At 42.5% G+C, this 16603-nt stretch overlaps 1 protein-coding gene across 4 annotated transcripts; it reads left to right on the top strand.

The window, feature by feature from the left end:
- Positions 1–168: 168 nt before the first annotated feature.
- Positions 169–12642, top strand: qtrt2 (queuine tRNA-ribosyltransferase accessory subunit 2). 4 transcript variants are annotated; one of them, XM_047329882.1, is made up of 9 exons: positions 169–317; positions 646–852; positions 977–1032; positions 2731–2807; positions 3538–3747; positions 5599–5798; positions 8546–8730; positions 11483–11600; positions 11741–12642. In XM_047329882.1, exons 2-9 carry the CDS (start codon positions 650–652, stop codon positions 11973–11975), a joined length of 1284 nt encoding a protein of 427 aa, XP_047185838.1. In that variant the 5' UTR covers positions 169–317; positions 646–649; the 3' UTR covers positions 11976–12642. The 4 variants fall into 4 exon arrangements, with proteins under 4 accessions (XP_047185838.1, XP_047185837.1, XP_047185839.1 ...); XM_047329881.1 differs by having other exon boundaries at positions 170–330; XM_047329883.1 differs by having other exon boundaries at positions 171–852; positions 8546–8715.
- The last annotated feature ends 3961 nt before the right edge of the window (positions 12643–16603 follow it).

Raw genomic sequence — 16603 nt, 5'->3', positions numbered from 1 at the left:
GTAATGTAGTAAATTAACCATATTTCTTTGCTAATTGTCGCACAAATTGAGCATTTCAGGACTACGTATCCCACAAGACTTAGTTCCGGCGTCTCCCACCGGTAACTATAGCAACTGTGTTTGCCTCCACAAATGAGCTATTGAGAGAATATTCAATAAAGTACAAGTGAATTCAACAGGAACATTATTGAATGTGTACATGTAGTGTAGTGCCGAGCGTTTGTTGAAAAGGCACGACGCTATTTTGTAGTTTTCAGAGTGCCACTGCGCCCGGTAATGACGACATGATCCCGCGACGTGTAGTTCCTGTCATACCCGTGAGTTTCGACTGTAAGTGAAAGAAACACGCTTTTGGCTTTAAACGGTGTATCATTTAAGGCAGCGCGGGAGCAAATGCGTCGTTTTTATTATGTAATTTAGGAGCACTAAACATCTCAAATTCGGCGAAAGCTTGCGTAAAGTCGTGACACGTTAGTGCAACTCTCCTTAGCTACGTGGCTAATTCACGTGTTTCAATAGTATAGTCTGCTTGTAGCTAACGTTAGCTCATACCAGGGAGCTCTGAAACTCAAGCGACATATCAATCACAAAGGACTTAGTGTAGTCGTTTAAGTGTCCGATTTGGACTGCGCGTGTGGCTGGCAGCAGGATGAAGCTGGAGCTGGCTCGGGTGGTTCGGGGTACGGGTCGGCTGGGTGTCCTGAGGGGGCTCGGCAGGACGGCGCAGCACTCCTTGGAGGTCCCGGGTTGTCTGCTGTACACACACCTCGGCGCAGTCCCCCACCTCACCCAGGACACGCTGCACACCCTGAGCAGCCTCCCCTCTGTCACCCAGGTCACCCTGTCTAATATGTAAGTTTAACTCACTACTATTACTCACACACACACACACACACACACACACACACACACACACACACACTCTCTTTAACCCTTTCTGAAAACGAACTTACATCTCCATAATTTCCCCCCGTAGTGCAGAGCACCAGGAGGTGTTGGAGGAGTTTAAGGATGGATTCAGGAAGTTTGCAGGTACTTTTATTCTCACACACACACACACACACACACACACACACAGACGCGGAAACACGCACACACACAAACACACACAAATTCTCTCCATATTCAGGAGAAAACAAGAGTGGAAGGTGACAAGTCTGTCAAGCAGATCAAACAGTACGCATTAGACATAAATTATGATGACACGGTGCCATTACAATGTATTCAGATGTATTCAGTGTTGATTAAAGCTTAAAAGCTTTATTTAGTACTGGAAACCAAGCGAGGATTGTATAATGCAGCATCGCTTTATTTGCACAAAGGCATCAAACTACTGTCTTATTCAAAAATATACACAAATGTTTAAACATTTTCTTTCATGTGTAAAAAGAACAACCAACAACCTCTGGAACAGATATGAGGACAAATAACGTTTAACCCTTGATCAGTTCTAACTTGGACCTAACCACTTAAGTCAAACTGCAGCATATATCTTATGAAAACATTGTCCGCTCTACGCTGCAATGGTATTGTGTTATTAACAGACTCTTATGTTGTGATTTGTCTGACTGACAAAAGTATTTTTACAGTGTTTTTTGTTTAAAAGAGCCAAACTGAGCTTTGGATTGGAATATGTATCAGCAGATATATCGACCTGTGTTATTGCAAATGACAAAGTGTTAATAAGAAAACCCCAACAGCAGTTTGTGAATACACCCACACACACATTACACTTGAAATCATTCAGCTAAAGAGGTATTGGGTGTTAATATCTTTTTCAAAGTTTTCCCTTCCATTTCATTGACTGGTGAATAGGAATCGTCACTGCTGAAAAACAGTTAAACGAAATGTGCTATGTACAGACTGTCTATGCTGACTGAAGTGGCTTTGGTTATCATTTAATGCACAGCTGTCTTTCACACCGTCAGAAGAACAAATAAAATGGGATTTGAACAGTTCTTTTCCAAGGGAGAGCTTAGCATGCTTTGAGGAGGAAAGGGACAGGTTCATTTGAATTAACCTTTTTGCTTAACTCTCCCCATTATTCATTTTCAAATAACAGCCACTTCAGAGGAACCTCTGCTCAAAACCGTGGCGTGACTTATGCGTGACTTAAGTTGATTTATGGAAATGTCCCGCATGCACAATGCACACATTTATTCTGAAGAGCTCGGGGTTCACGGACATCGTTTCCACTTGCTTTAATGGGGAAAACTGGAGCAAATTGCACTGAATATACAGTATGTGGAGTTCAATGAACTTGACTAAAAAAATCAGTGCTTTTCTGAGTGATATTTAAATATATGCTCTACAAGAGTGGGCTCATTGGCTTTGCTGTACATCAGTGGCAGTGGTACTAAGATTTAGCCTGCTTCAGGCAAGCATAGTTTAAATTAGAAATGTAATCACTGTTGGTCACTTGTTGTAGACTGTCAGGGAATTTTTACAGTCGGTGGGGTCTCAAAAGTCCCAGATGGGAAGAGTTGTGATTGAATAATTGGAAATAATAACGGCATTTGAAGCCTTTTGTTTTCTCCCCGTTTGATCCTCTGCTGTGGCCGTGTTTGCTGATAAGGCCACTACACCTCGTTCCTCCTCGAGTCCTCACATAATGTTGTAATGAAATGTCTTGCTCCGTCATCTTGCTTTGTGCCCAGCATTATGCTTTACTTTGTCAGGTTTTGTCTTGTGTGAGTGTCAACATTGATTTTGGGGTTTTGTTCCTTGCAGGCCTTCATGATACTTTGTTGTACTGCTCACTTCACGACTCCGCAGCCCCCTGTCCGACAGGTTATACTACTAACAAGGTGAGATTAGACTTTTGCTTTAATGAATAGTTCAACATTATGGGACATTATGAAGACAGGAAAACGGGATCTTATGTTTTTAGTAGAGAGATATTAGCCTTTCACAGACTTATCGGTATTAGCGTTCATGTTCACCAATATTAAATCTTTTATTGTACTGAATAAAAAATGCAGACATATCTTTTGCATTTATATGTCCCTATTTACGTAAAACAAATTATGTAAATTGTGTTAATTCAAGTTCTGTGTATTCGGTTGTATTTGTGTTTTAATTTTATTCATAGTTATTTATGATAAAGTTTATGGTTTAACTAAATCATATCAAGCCTCAATTACATTTTTTTGTCATAAAGGTTTGATAGCAAAATCCTAGGAATCATTTTCCCATATCCAAGCTAAGATGGCTAACTGGTTGCTGTGAGATTGGTAATGATCTTGTCATGTAACTCTCAGGAAGAACATTTAAGTATCACATACACTGTTTGAGGATATTATTGTCTCTGATGTCCATCATCAGCTAACTGACTGACTTCTTGGCAACATTATTCCTCCCGATCACAATCTTTTAAGGAGAGGTAATGTTTGGTGGAGTTGCAGTCATCTCCGTTTAATCTGCTCTGGCAGTGTCAGACGTTAAAAACCCCTGAGTATAACTGAAGCATCACCAAAGCTGCTGTTTTTTACTCGGGTGTGTTTGCGAGTGAAAATCTCCGCTCTTGGTTGTTATCAGACAGTGTCGGTGTGGGGCAGCGGAGGGCGGATAGAGCTGACTGTGGCCAAGTTCATGGCTCTGCAGAAGGCCGTGCAGCCAGACTGGTACCAGAGCATGGCAGACGGAGAGACGTGGCAGAACAACACCTCCCGCAAACGTGTTCGAAAGTCTGTGGATCGCACTCTCGCACACTTGGACGAGTGTCTTTTGGCGCACCAAAACTCACAGGTAAAAAACACACGCACACACACACACACACACACACACACACACTGAACAGCCACTGAACACACACTGCCATTGTCTTTACATTACATTCATTTTTCCATTGAATGTAAAAAAAAAAAAAAAATTGGTGACATTACATTGTAAACTCGTGCTTTGTATTGGCAAGGGTCATGGAATATGATATATATCCAGATACAGGGCTTACTATAATACATATTATGATAAGTGTTCAATTCTCCATTCATTTAATTTGAATTTAGACTACGGCAGCCGCCACAGTCTAGGTGATTAATGGGGAACGCTGCATAGAGGGAGATTATATTTTTAACTCTATTGCTCTAGTCCTATCTTATCCACAGCCTCATTCTGTTTTTGCAAATTATTCAACAATGAACATTATACTGACTGAAACAAATAGAGGAATTTCAGCAAAACATTAATTTAAAAACATTAACTCCTTCCAATCAAAGAAAGACTGTCCCATCTCTGAAAAATCTTTTTGTCCTTGGCCATGAGTGGAGTAAAGTTGGCAGGATTAGAAAGGACAAAAGACACAAAAATGTGTCACATTAATACCGAGATATTTAAATCCAGATCAAGTGATGTGGAAGGGCAAATCAGAATGCTGAAGTTGCAGCCATGTTAATGGGAATCCACATCATCAAAGTTTGTTTCATAAACAACTCCTATTTTTGCATTCATGTACCCGCGACTATAGCTTTTGTGTGTATTTATGCCTCCTCCCTGGCGACAACCGTAGCCGAAGGCATTCTGTTCGCCGGTTGTGTGTCTATCCCTTAGTCCCACTTTCGCTTGCGGTATCTCTAGAACACTGAGGGAATTCCTTCATTTTTGGTTCAACTCGACTCAAACATGAACTGATTACATTTTGGCGGTCAAAGGCCAAGTTCACTGTTGTTGAGGAATTTTCTGTCCTATCCTCTCCTAAGAAACTACAATGAGTGTTCTCATGCACTATGCAAGGTCATCCTATCTGTCGCAAGCCTGAGACAGTGGATGTCTCGGGGTGTTATAGTTGTGGCGAGATGACGACATTACTCTGACAGAGCTAAATACAACTACAGAGACCGGACGTGTTTTGAGACGCCATACACTGTGCACCTGTTGATCTGTGTAGCGAACCAGAAGTCTCCTCAATATTGAACTCTTATAATAAATACTTCTGCTTAAGGAATCCACATTCCTGCCTTCCTGAATCAGCGTCAAAATTCCATCACAACTGTGACCGCACAAAATGGGTTTTTGGTCTCTTCAATACGATAATCTGAAGATCGCTTTGAGGGGACTTCTTCACATTTGGCACAAATGTTCACTTGAAGATGAAGAGATGAAATTTTGGTGTTCAACTATGAGGTCACTGTCACCTCACAACACACATTTTTCTTAAATCAAGAATGAATATGGTCATTATGACAAAATACACTGAATACCTTTTATTAAACTCCTAAGTATATACATGGGTCTGTACAGCTGCAGCTGGAGGCAAACAATCACAAGGCGATGATTGTAGTTCAAAAATAGTGAGTATTTCGCGACCTCTGTTGATAAATGCTGCATTTGTGTGTTTTTTTTGCTGAGATCTAAGAAATAAATTGCCTTTGGGACACTAATGTCGAATGATGTTCTGCAAACAGCCAAACAAAACTAAGAGTGAGTGCACTGGAGGTAAATCTTGACATCAACACTGAACTGAGCGAGCCGCTTGACTGCACTCGATTGCAGTCAAGCAAGGCCTCAGCAGTAAATCTCATTCTCCTCCATCTTCTTTTTTCTATCTTGTAGGATCTCTCTGTCAGCTGCTTAAGTAACCAACTTGTCTGTCATTGTTAGGAGTTGGAGGGAGTGGAGGTGTTCGGGGTGGTGGAGGGAGGAGACATCCCGGAAGAAAGGGTGCGCTCAGCCAGGGAGACGGCCAAGAGGCCCGTGGCAGGATTCTGCCTGGACGGCCTCCAGACGGGCTCCATGGACCAGGCCCTGAGGACCCAGCTCATCGCTGCTGTGACCAAAGAGCTGCCTGAGGAAAAACCCAGGTCAGCACTTCTTGTGACTGCATGAGAAATATGTGTATTGATTAAGATTGTTTTCCTACCAATCACACACTCTTCCCCAGTGTGTAATTGAAAAGTAGTCAGTGAGGACAGGCAATCAACTAGAACCAAACAAAAAGAGAATAGTGGGTGAGTAGAAAAACATACAGTGCCCTCTGTTTTTGCACTCTTATTCATTATCTTTACATCAATAAGAAAAAATTTTCAAATGTTTGGCTTGATTTATCCACCAGTTAAATATAAGCTTTGCTTGTACCCTCCTTTACATGGGTACAATCAAAGCAAAGGAACAACAATAACAGCAAAGGCAATGAAAACCATCAAAGGCCGTGGATATGTGTACCCAAAACATGTGTTGTATATACCCCAGTCAGGCAAAGCTAACTTCTTTATATAATGATACCATGTGAACAGGCAGGAAGTACGCTATCATGCAGAACAGATGCACAGCAAGTGTATGCTTGTCGCGTGAACGCGAACAGCGAAAGCAATATCTACTGAGTTTATGCTGAATTCTGCCTGCTGAGGAAAGTATCAACTTTATGGATGCTTTAATGGGACTCAAATGCAGAGAGGGAGAAGAGAGAGAGAGAGCGAGCGAAAGCGGGACAAAGAGCACTGCACACAGCTCTACTATGAAGCAACGGTGCAAAACGGAGATCATCTATGTTATTATGATAAGTATTGAACATTTTTGGATCATTATGAAACGGTAGTGGGATAAATTAAACTACGCCGGAAGTCTACGTAATGAATGTAAAACACTGCAGAGGCAGGCAAGAGGCAGGCAAGCCTCAGCTTGACACCGGTCGTGCTCTCTAATAGCACACTGTGTGCATGTGTCGTTGTCCACCGGACCCTCCACGACCGATTAGCTCCAAAATCAATCATCTGGAGATATTCTGCCAAGTAAAATGGTTATAAGTATGGCGAAATGAAAATAATTGCTATGCAACACACTATAGCGTTCCTCAGACAGAGGGCTACGAGGCGGTAGCTAGGTTTGCTAGCTGCTGAAGCGACTCCATAATAATTTTTGGTTTTACACAGGTACCTTTTTCTGTTTGTTGCTGTTAGCTGCAGCCGCACGGCTGACAAACTACAGACAACTGTTACTTTGTAACCATTACTTCCTCAGTCAGGGAGTGATTAGGACCTGTGCAAACGGATTCAACGTCATAGCCGTTCATTTTGCCCATTATATCACGGCAATGAACCAATCAGATCGCTTGAATTGAGCTACCTGTTTTATAACCATAAACATGTACACCACACTGAGTCAGTGGTGGAACATTTTTAAATCCTGATGACATAGAAGTGGTTTCACAAATGTATCCTAAGAAGTTGAGGTATCTTCTTACTGACTTAAATTAACAATGCATTAATTCTGATGATTCATTCACTCTATAATGACAATGTGATTATGTGAAACCTCATGTAGCTGAAAGCAGAGAAGTGTATTTTTTTCTCAAAGTGGCTAAAAGGATTAGAAAAAATGCACTGATTCATTTTTGTTTTGGTAGATAGATAGATAGACATAAAGTTCACTTACCGATACTGTCACAGCCATTAATGTGCAAAACATTGTGATTTAGTGGCTGAGTGGGCCCTGTTGGTGAGTCCTGCTCAATCAATTCCTTATCCTCCTTGACTGATTACAGCTCTGCTGCGCTCACCCAAACTCTCCTCAGTCTGTCAGCAGTCACGATCTCTGTGCAGCCACACAGGATAGTGTCTTGGTCGGTTAGATGTTGTTCATGTTGCTACTGTCAATGTTCACTTTACATTTCTCCTGTAATTTTGGTTTGTGCTGAAAACACACATATAAATAGAACATTTACAACACCTATCCTGGCTAAAACACACCTTAATCAAAAAGACCAGCAAAATCACAAAGCATCATGCTAGGAGGATTATTTTGTGATTTTGTGACAGATAACAACAAGGAAAGCACACATTGTTTCAAAATCAAAACTCTGGCAAACTGAAAAAACAGACAGATGTAAGGATCTTATCTTGGGCTCCGGGAGATTAGACACACTACTATGCCACTTGTCTCGCATTTCAGATAAACAAAACAAATAATAATTGTTAAAAAATAATAAAGGAACAATTAATCTAAGGACATTATTGCTAGTTGCAGCCCCACGTCTAACCTCATGAATAGAACAGAAACCCTGAGATGATTTTAATTTCCTGCGAGAGCCGTTTGGCACGTTATAAATTGCTCCTTTTGAAACCATTGCAAAAAGCCCAAATTCTCACAAAATAAATTCCCCAGGACAAACTTACCCAAGAAGTTGCTGGTTGATTCTCCCACTTTTATAAAACTTTCCTCAGAGCCTCCTTTTCGGACAGAGACTGCTCCACATGAGCGCTCCAAGCCTGTCTTCAGGAGCTGGATTACAGTTTGTTAGCAGGGTGACCTCAGATTACCGTGGGACGCCGTCCCCCCTGCTTCGTCTATAAATGCTACTTCCTGCTCGAAAATGGAGTGGAGTCATTACCGAATACCAAATTGGGCATGACTTTACCGCCTGTAGAGAGAGTCAGATGGAACCAGTTGACTGAAACACACAAACATAAAAGGGGGTGTCCGTGCTCTTCTAGAGAAGAGAGCGGCTGCTGGTGTTTGTGTGTGTTACTTGAAAATTTATGATTTATTTAATTAACTCAAGGCTCTGTGTGCATGTGGCTTTGTTGAACGTGTGTTTGTCCATGATTCTCAGACTGTTGCAGGGCGTGGGACGGCCCGACGAGGTGCTGGCCTGCGTGGAGGTTGGCGTGGACCTGTTCGAGAGCTTCTTCCCGTTCCAGGTGACGGAGCGAGGCTGTGCCCTCTGCTTCAGTTTCAACATCTCCCTGGATCCGGAGCGCGCAGGTAGAGCGCTCCCTGCAGGTGTGGTGGATAGCTGTATGGAAGAGTAGTTTTGTTACTTCTTTGTTTCTTTTTGTTACTCTTTTTGATTTCAAGTTACAGTATTCACGAGGTAAATCAATATGCAAGACAGTTCTGTTGTGGTTACAGGTATTATTATTAATTTATACAATGGGGTCCCTCAGCATTAAATCCATTAGTAAAATAACAAAACAAAAAACAACACTTTTTGCTGTTGATAATTTCATATTCATTTCCTTTCTCTTGAACTCCAGTGGATGCATACATATTTGAAATGAGGAGATGTAGATGAGGCTTGTTAACTGCTGCTAGACGCCCATTTAAGTTGCATTAACCTCACTCCCCCATTATAAATGAATACATAATTAATTTCTTGCATGGCCCCTCTATTCTGGAGGAACAGCTTTACTATTCCTCTCAGCAATGATGTAAGGGCAATTGTATTTTGAGAAATGTCACATTTAAACCAAAGCATATTTATCCTTATTGTCACATTTTAAAGGGCTAAAAGGGGAGATTTAGAAATTTACCACCCCTTCGATGCTCATTTTCACACTTTAGCTCTAATCAAACAGAGTGACATTTCAGGAAAAGCGACCTTGCCCAACGCCACAAAACGACTTTATTCTTCTTGAGGAGCTTGCGATATGTGCCCAGAGCAAAGTGACATGTCACTATGCAATTTCGTTTGCTTAGCATTGTTTCTGTGCGTTCAAAGAGTTATGGACAAAGCGATGAGAAAAGATTTGTTGGTGTAAATACTCTCATGAGCACGTACTGTAAGTATGAATACTACAGAGTTGTGGTTTTCTGATAAAAGCTCTATGCAGATGTGCAATAATTACCCTTGTGGGTTAATTTCCATAGGAGGAGCCTGTGATGTTGAGTTAGAAATGATTACAGAGTCAATGTTCCTGGTTCCTATATACAGATAAAGAGGCCGTCGTCTCACAGTGGAGAGTTTCCTCCAGTCTTTAATCAGACTCTAGTGGTACAGTGTAAAGCAGAGTGTCTTTAGTAAATGATCAACACTTTCATCTGTTTTTAATTTGATGAGTGAAAAGGCAAAGTGTGACTGCTGCGTGAGCAAGTTTTCAAATTATTAATAGAAAACAAGCGTGTGTCTGTGTATGCACGTGGTGGTCCTGTCGCTCGGGCCAACAAGGATATTTAATAAGCATTAAAATCCGCCACGGATCCAACAGCCAGCAATATGTGTGTGTGTGTGTGTGTGTGTGTGTGCTTTGCGGGGCCTTGTGCGTATTACCTCTCCCCGGATTGGTGGAAATAATTGGGTGTGGAGATATTCTGCTGGTGAAATGAAATCAATGGCGTGTCACCCCATCCTTTTAGGGCAACGATTAAATCCGGGCCCTTGGTTGGGAATTGCTGTCCCGAGTGGAAAGCAATAGAAGTGTTATGACAAGTGCTGTGGGAAATGCATCGACTCAGCCCGCCGTTGACTTCTGTGCTTCATTAAAAAGTTGCGTTAAACTGGTCTCAGTCAGGTGGAGTGAAGTCTGGTATCTGGCGTCATCGGGCATCAGGCGGCACTAATCGATTCTGCACAGGGAGCGTAATGGAGTTCAGCGGAGGTGAGAGCAGTGATGGTGTCAGATCTGAAGAGAAATTCTAATTCCCCCTCAGCCAATTATAAGGCCCATTGGGGTTGGAAGGGGGTGGGCATAGGTCAACACCCACACATCCCCATATAATGTCCTTTCTGACACGACGGACCGTTAGTTCTTTTCAGCCTTTCCTTCGTTCCTTCCATCTTTCCCTCGCACGTTTTCTTCTATCGCTCTCTTCCTTTTTCAACATTCAGTCCTTCTTATCTCCATTTAGTGCACTTAAACCACCAACTTTTTTTTTAGTTGTCAAATGTAAAATTGGAGAAAAAAATAAGCATCACCAGATAAATCACCATTGCTGAAAAGCCAATTAGTTGAGAAGCAGTAACTGTCACCTCTACAGTCTCTGACCCGAATTCAATTCAATTAATTTGATATGATTAACTGGTTATCATTGTTAAAATATGAAATGTTTTTAATTAAAGATTGATTTGGTATATAGCCTATTAGTTCAAATACACAAGGAAGCTGAAGAAGAAGAAAGCCGGTTACATTACTATTTCTTTTTTCTTCTAACCTTCAGTTGTGTTTGTGCTCTCGGCCTTCGTAAAGCAGAGTTGTTCTTCAGCGTGAGATACTTCTCCCTCCTTTACATCTCCTTAGTTCTGGTCAAGCCTCATTTAGTCCCTTTTGTCCTCATTTCTTATCAGCTCCTCCTCAAGCTCCATAGAGAACCCCCCCTCCAAAATATTCTTTCTTTCTTTATTGCTCCCCTGTTTCACCCAATTCACTTTCCTCTAATCCCATTTTGCTCAATTGTGGTTGCCTTTTAATCTCTATGTTTAATGGACCATTTTCCTCCTTCCTCCCTTTGCCATCTTCCTCCCATCAACCCCCCCACCCCCCATTAAAGACAGCTCTTCATCAGCTCTCTTGCTTTTTTCTCTATTCTCATCCGATTAAGTGAAGCCAGTGAACACCCCGTCTGTCTAAGACGAGCGTTGGTAGTCAGAACATAGCCAGGAAGTAATTATATTGTTGTTGCAGAGTGCTACTGGTATGTGTTGGTGTTTGATATTTGCTGCCGGTCCGACACGGCGTGACAGTTCTGAACATGGGGACTTATTTCTGCCAAAGGATGAGATTATGGTGTGAATAGTTTGTGGATGGATTAATGGCCTGAATTTATGTTGCAGTGCTGGAGCTTAACGAAGATGAGAGGGACACAGCAGGGGAGACGCAACACAACGGAGATGTCAGTCTTGACGATCAAACACGGATGACATCCTTTGAGATGAATCTCAAAGATAAGAGGTTTGTGGCAAGTTTTTTTTAGACTGTAAAGGGTTTCATGAGCAGCAGAATCTGTGGTTTCATGCATTTGTTATGCGCTTGATTTACATTTAGCACGCCCGTCCATGAACTCAACCTATACTTCTTATACCTCTATGCAGGTACCATGATGACTTCAGGCCCCTGGTGGAGGGGTGTGGCTGCTACTGCTGCAAGAACCACCAGAGGGCGTACCTGCACCACCTGCTGGTGACCAATGAGCTGCTGGCCGGAGTCCTGCTCACGATCCACAACACAGCCCACTATCAGGGCTTCTTCAGCGCCCTGAGAGAGGCTGTGGCCGGTGATAAACTGGACATCCTCAGGAGACGGGTACTTAGGGAGAGAAAGGAGTAGGACAGATAAATCGGAAAGATAGGAGAGGGATTGATCACTGGACTGACTTGCCCGAGGCAATCAAAACTCTATCTCACTCTTTCCAGTGCAGTTAGAGGATGAACTGTGATGCTGCGGAGACCTTGAGACCGAAATCGTTACCCGTCGCCGAAGTCACGTCTTTCAAGCATGTTCAAAAGAGGCGCGGGAGGATTAAAAGAAAAAAAGAAAGACAAGTGTTGATGTTGTGCCTTGGGTATCGTGCCCCTGGTCTCACATCAAGGAGGACCGCTCCCGTTAAACTCGGGTATTGATCAGAGCAGAAATGGTTAGGTGCCTGAAGAGCGAAGGGAGCTGGATAAGAGGTCAAGAGGAATTTACATAAAGAAATGTTAGGATGGATGGTGGCAGACTATCGACTATAACTGATTCCCCGTGTGCATCCGACTTCCTGTGGCCTGATAGCAGGTCAGCAAATGACTAATGTCCCCTGGACTCATTGACACTGCAGCATAAACCAGAGGGACAGCCAACGTCACTGACTACTTACTACAGGGGGAAAAAAATTACCAAATTGCATCCTCTTCTGCTGATTCACATTTTAAAAAAGCATTTTGTCGAATAAGATTTCCTTGACGATTTGGCTTTTTGTTTGTCATTCCTAATGAATAAACAACTCTTAATAGCTGCTCGCACGTCATGCAGTCTTCAATTTGACTGACTATCCAGCATGTGCGATGAGGCCGCATGACGCACTGAACCAGTCGGCGTCGCCCTCGACACTCTGCCGCGGTGGCAGTTGACTCTCGTGGGTTAGAGGGAGGTTAACTGAAGGTTTAAGCTGACAGCTCCGCCATTCCTGCTGCTGGGAAAAGGATAAAGATCAGATAAAGATACGGGTCTCTGCTGCCTTCCATGCAGTGAAGGGGGATATAATTGACTGCCAGACCATGCAGATGTCTGTGGGGGGGGGGACAGGGGACAGACTGGGAGAGAGAGAGGACAGGGTGACAGATTTACGGAACAGCAATGAGGATTTTTGATGTACTTTGTGGTTACCTTAACCGCTTTCAAGCTTTATAAAGAAGTGGGCTGGAGGATTTGCGGCTGTCAATAGGTGGGCGCAGCATAAATGAATACAATATTTGGCGAATGGGGAATTTGATAGTTTAAAGACTAAAAATCCTTGCACTGTGTGTAAACATGCCAGACTCACGAGCTACAAACTCCGGTCTTCAACATGGCATTGTGTTTATGAGCAGAAGTTGGCACATTGGGCTGTCAGTTAATGTAAACGATAAACGCAATTGATATAAAAAAAATTTGAGAAATCTCGTAAGGCACTGTTTATGGTATTCCTCAGACGGGCATCTCTGTGCAACAAAGGCAATTTGAATTCAGAAGCAGAAATTCCTACTAACAATTACAGTGAGTTTTAAAAAACAACCAATCTCAGACGTACTGTAACTGTCAGTACGTCTGCTGCCTGGAGTTAAACATACGGCGCCAGTGCAGCGAGTACATTCATTAAAAAAAATGTCAAGGGTCCAAGTACATGCAACATTCAATCATTCTTAATCTCAACAGATCTCACAATGAATCATATATCACACAGGCACTTTGCACAGCATCAGTCTAGTGAGTTAATTAAAACATATCTGCAACTCCAATAATGTAATGTGTATCTTGTCCAAAAAAAAATTATACACACACACACATATATATATATATATATATATATATATATATATATATATATATATTAATACATACACACTCGTTACGCAAATCTGCCCTTGGTAAATACACACTGCTGAAAAAAATATCTCTCTATATTGTTATTGTAATAATCCGGTCCCTTTGGAAGCAGTTGCTAATGACTGCCGCTAATAAGTGTAGAGCACTGGACTCACGTCAATTATTAATTCTGACATATTTATCAAGCTTGCGCCCTTCAGCTGTAAGATGAAGTGGAAACTTAAGTGATCACAATAATGATGAGATGCAGCATAGTGAGAGGGGAAAAAAGTAAGTAAGCATTTACATGGGGGGTGGCGGAAGTGCATAGATAGTTTATTTACTTAAAGGCAGCAGCAAACAGAAAAGTCTTCAGTCTTGATTTAAAAGAACAGAGTTGCAGCTGTCATGCAGTTTTCTGGGAGTTTGTTCTGGATATGTGGAGCATAGAAACTGATCGCTGCCTCCCCATGTTTAGTTTTGACTGGGGACAGAAAGCAGACCTGTCCCAGATGAACTGAGACGTCTGGATGGTTCGTAGCAAAGCAGAAGATCAGAAATGTATTTTGGCCCCTAAACCGTTTAGTGCTTTGTAAACCAACAGTAATATTTTGAAATCAAATCTTTGACAAACAGGAAGCCAGTGTAAAAATCTGAGGACTGAAGTAATATGATCTACTTTTTTGGTGTTTGATGGGATTAAGTCACCTCCTCTGGTCCATCAAATCCACATTAGAGGAGCGACTGACAGCTGTGTGAGATGCCACAGTGTTACATCCTTGGGAGTGTTGGTGCAACCAACGATTTGTCCAAAACTAGCTCCTTCAGTTTGCTCCAATACAGCCACCGCTTTCAAGTTTGTGTGGTCCTTTGTCAGTAGCAGTAGTAGTAGGAGTAAACAGGAGGAGTGAGAGTTCCTGTTTTCAGTGAAAAATCGTAGTTTTTTTGGACCATTTGACAACACAGCGTCTGATTGGTACAAGTCTGTAACAACGCCTCTGATTGGTCAAGGATCCAAAATGGACAGCTAGGAGTCCGCTAACAACAACAGTAGCCTTTCACGTCTTAAAAAACAGGAGAAAAATGATCGTTGAGGTCATTCAGTGTTGGATTTATCATCATGGACATCTTGTACAAAGTCTCTGAGAAGACACTGAAGTTTCATGCCGCACTACAAGTCTCCTGAAAGGGCCACGATCGCAACAGAAGCCCCTGCCTGGGATGGCGCAACTGTTAGCTTCCCGTCAAAACAAACCGTAAGTTGCTGGCATCAACTGATCAAATGTTATGAGTAACTTTTATAACATGATGCATTTTCTGTTGCATACGACAGGTTCGGGCTCTTTAAATTCTTTCCCAAAATGGAAAAATAAATAGATCTCTCTCTTCTCATTTCCCCCCCTATGTCTTGCTCCTACGTTCTTCTGTAAAATTCTGCGCATATCGGATGCTCCACCAGATCACTTTACATTACCACATCCACTCAGAATACTATACAGTGAAGAGAATACAATATTAAAAGTGAACATTTGTGTAATTTAGAAGCAGGTCTTACCTTCAATTCACCTGAACTCCTCCCACGCCATATACCCTGACATTTGGAGTCAGGGCGAGAGCTGAGGCCGCAGGTCAGACCGTGTTTTACCACAGCACCCTGACAGGTGCGGCTCGGTGTCTCAAACAGTGAAAGTTGAATCGATGGGACTGAAACTGGCAGTGCGACACACAACTGGTGTGCAAGTGTATATTTACACACCCACTGAACAGTAACATTCATTTGTAATCTTGTTTGTGGCCACCTGGACAGTATTCTTTAATATTTTATAGTTTAAAATCTATTTTTAATCAACAACAACTCGTGTCTGTCTGCTGGTGCTGAGAAGTAAACACACAGTCTGTTTATAAGAGATATTTTTCACAGAAAATAGCTTCCCTGTCTGGAAATGACACGGTGAAGAGAGGTTTCGAGGTGGAACCAAGACGCAACAGCACCGACCCAATGGGTGGAAGACACCACATGGAGCTGCAAATTGGCTGGTAATTGTTTAGTGGAGTTGTTATAATAAGTGGCCTCTGTCACATTTCATCCAAGTATACTGCACGATATGAAAAGTACGAGGGCTGTTGTTGCTGTGCAGCTTTCTGCTGGCGTCGCCACGCAGAACAAATGTGCCTCTGCTGAAGAAATGTTTCTATCAGAGGGGCTGCCAAATTTAGAATATATAGCAATTATTATCTCATTGGGTGAACTTAAAGTAAAGCTCATATGAGAAAATGTGTCTAACCCCCCCCCCCAAATTAAGACTGAATGTTAGGCCTTTAACGACAACTGTGTGGGAGTTCATTTCCGCTTCCTGACGCTGATGGTTTTGCTCTTTCTCCGTTGCGCTGTGAGCGGCGTCGGGGCACAAATCTCCGTGTAGGAGAGCTCTGAATGACAGTCAGCAGGTGGCCCCTCGCAGCTCGTTTCAACCAATTATCCAGATGGGACGTTGTGATTCAGGTCGCGTCACCACAAGCATCCTCTCTGTCGCGCCGCTCTCCCCGGACGAGCTTTGTGTGCCGCGTGAGCCGAGTCTCACATTTGTGTTGCACTTTCACGTTGCAGCCAGATTGTTATCTGCTGCACGACATAAAAAAAGAAAAGAAAAGCAGAGCAAGCTGAGCTGCTCCCTCCCGGAGCAACAGAAAGTTTTAAGAGGCCAGTGTGAGGTGCAGCAGGTGCTTTGCCGTGGAGGGAATGAAAGGCTGGAGAAAGTGTTTTGTTTTTTTATCGGTGAGCGATTGTTTTGTCAGGGCTAGAGCGTCCCACGGTCTTTTACGGGAATAAGAAAGTGTCAGCTATTTATCACTTTGAGAGGCACGTGTCCCGTGATGCTTTGGGCGCTTAAATCATTGATGTGACAAGGTGT

Source organism: Scophthalmus maximus, chromosome 21, assembly GCF_022379125.1.
Source record: "Scophthalmus maximus strain ysfricsl-2021 chromosome 21, ASM2237912v1, whole genome shotgun sequence".
Taxonomy (NCBI): Eukaryota; Metazoa; Chordata; class Actinopteri; order Pleuronectiformes; family Scophthalmidae; genus Scophthalmus; species Scophthalmus maximus.
Note: the sequence above shows the minus strand (reverse complement) of the source record. Positions and strands in the feature narration are given on the sequence as shown.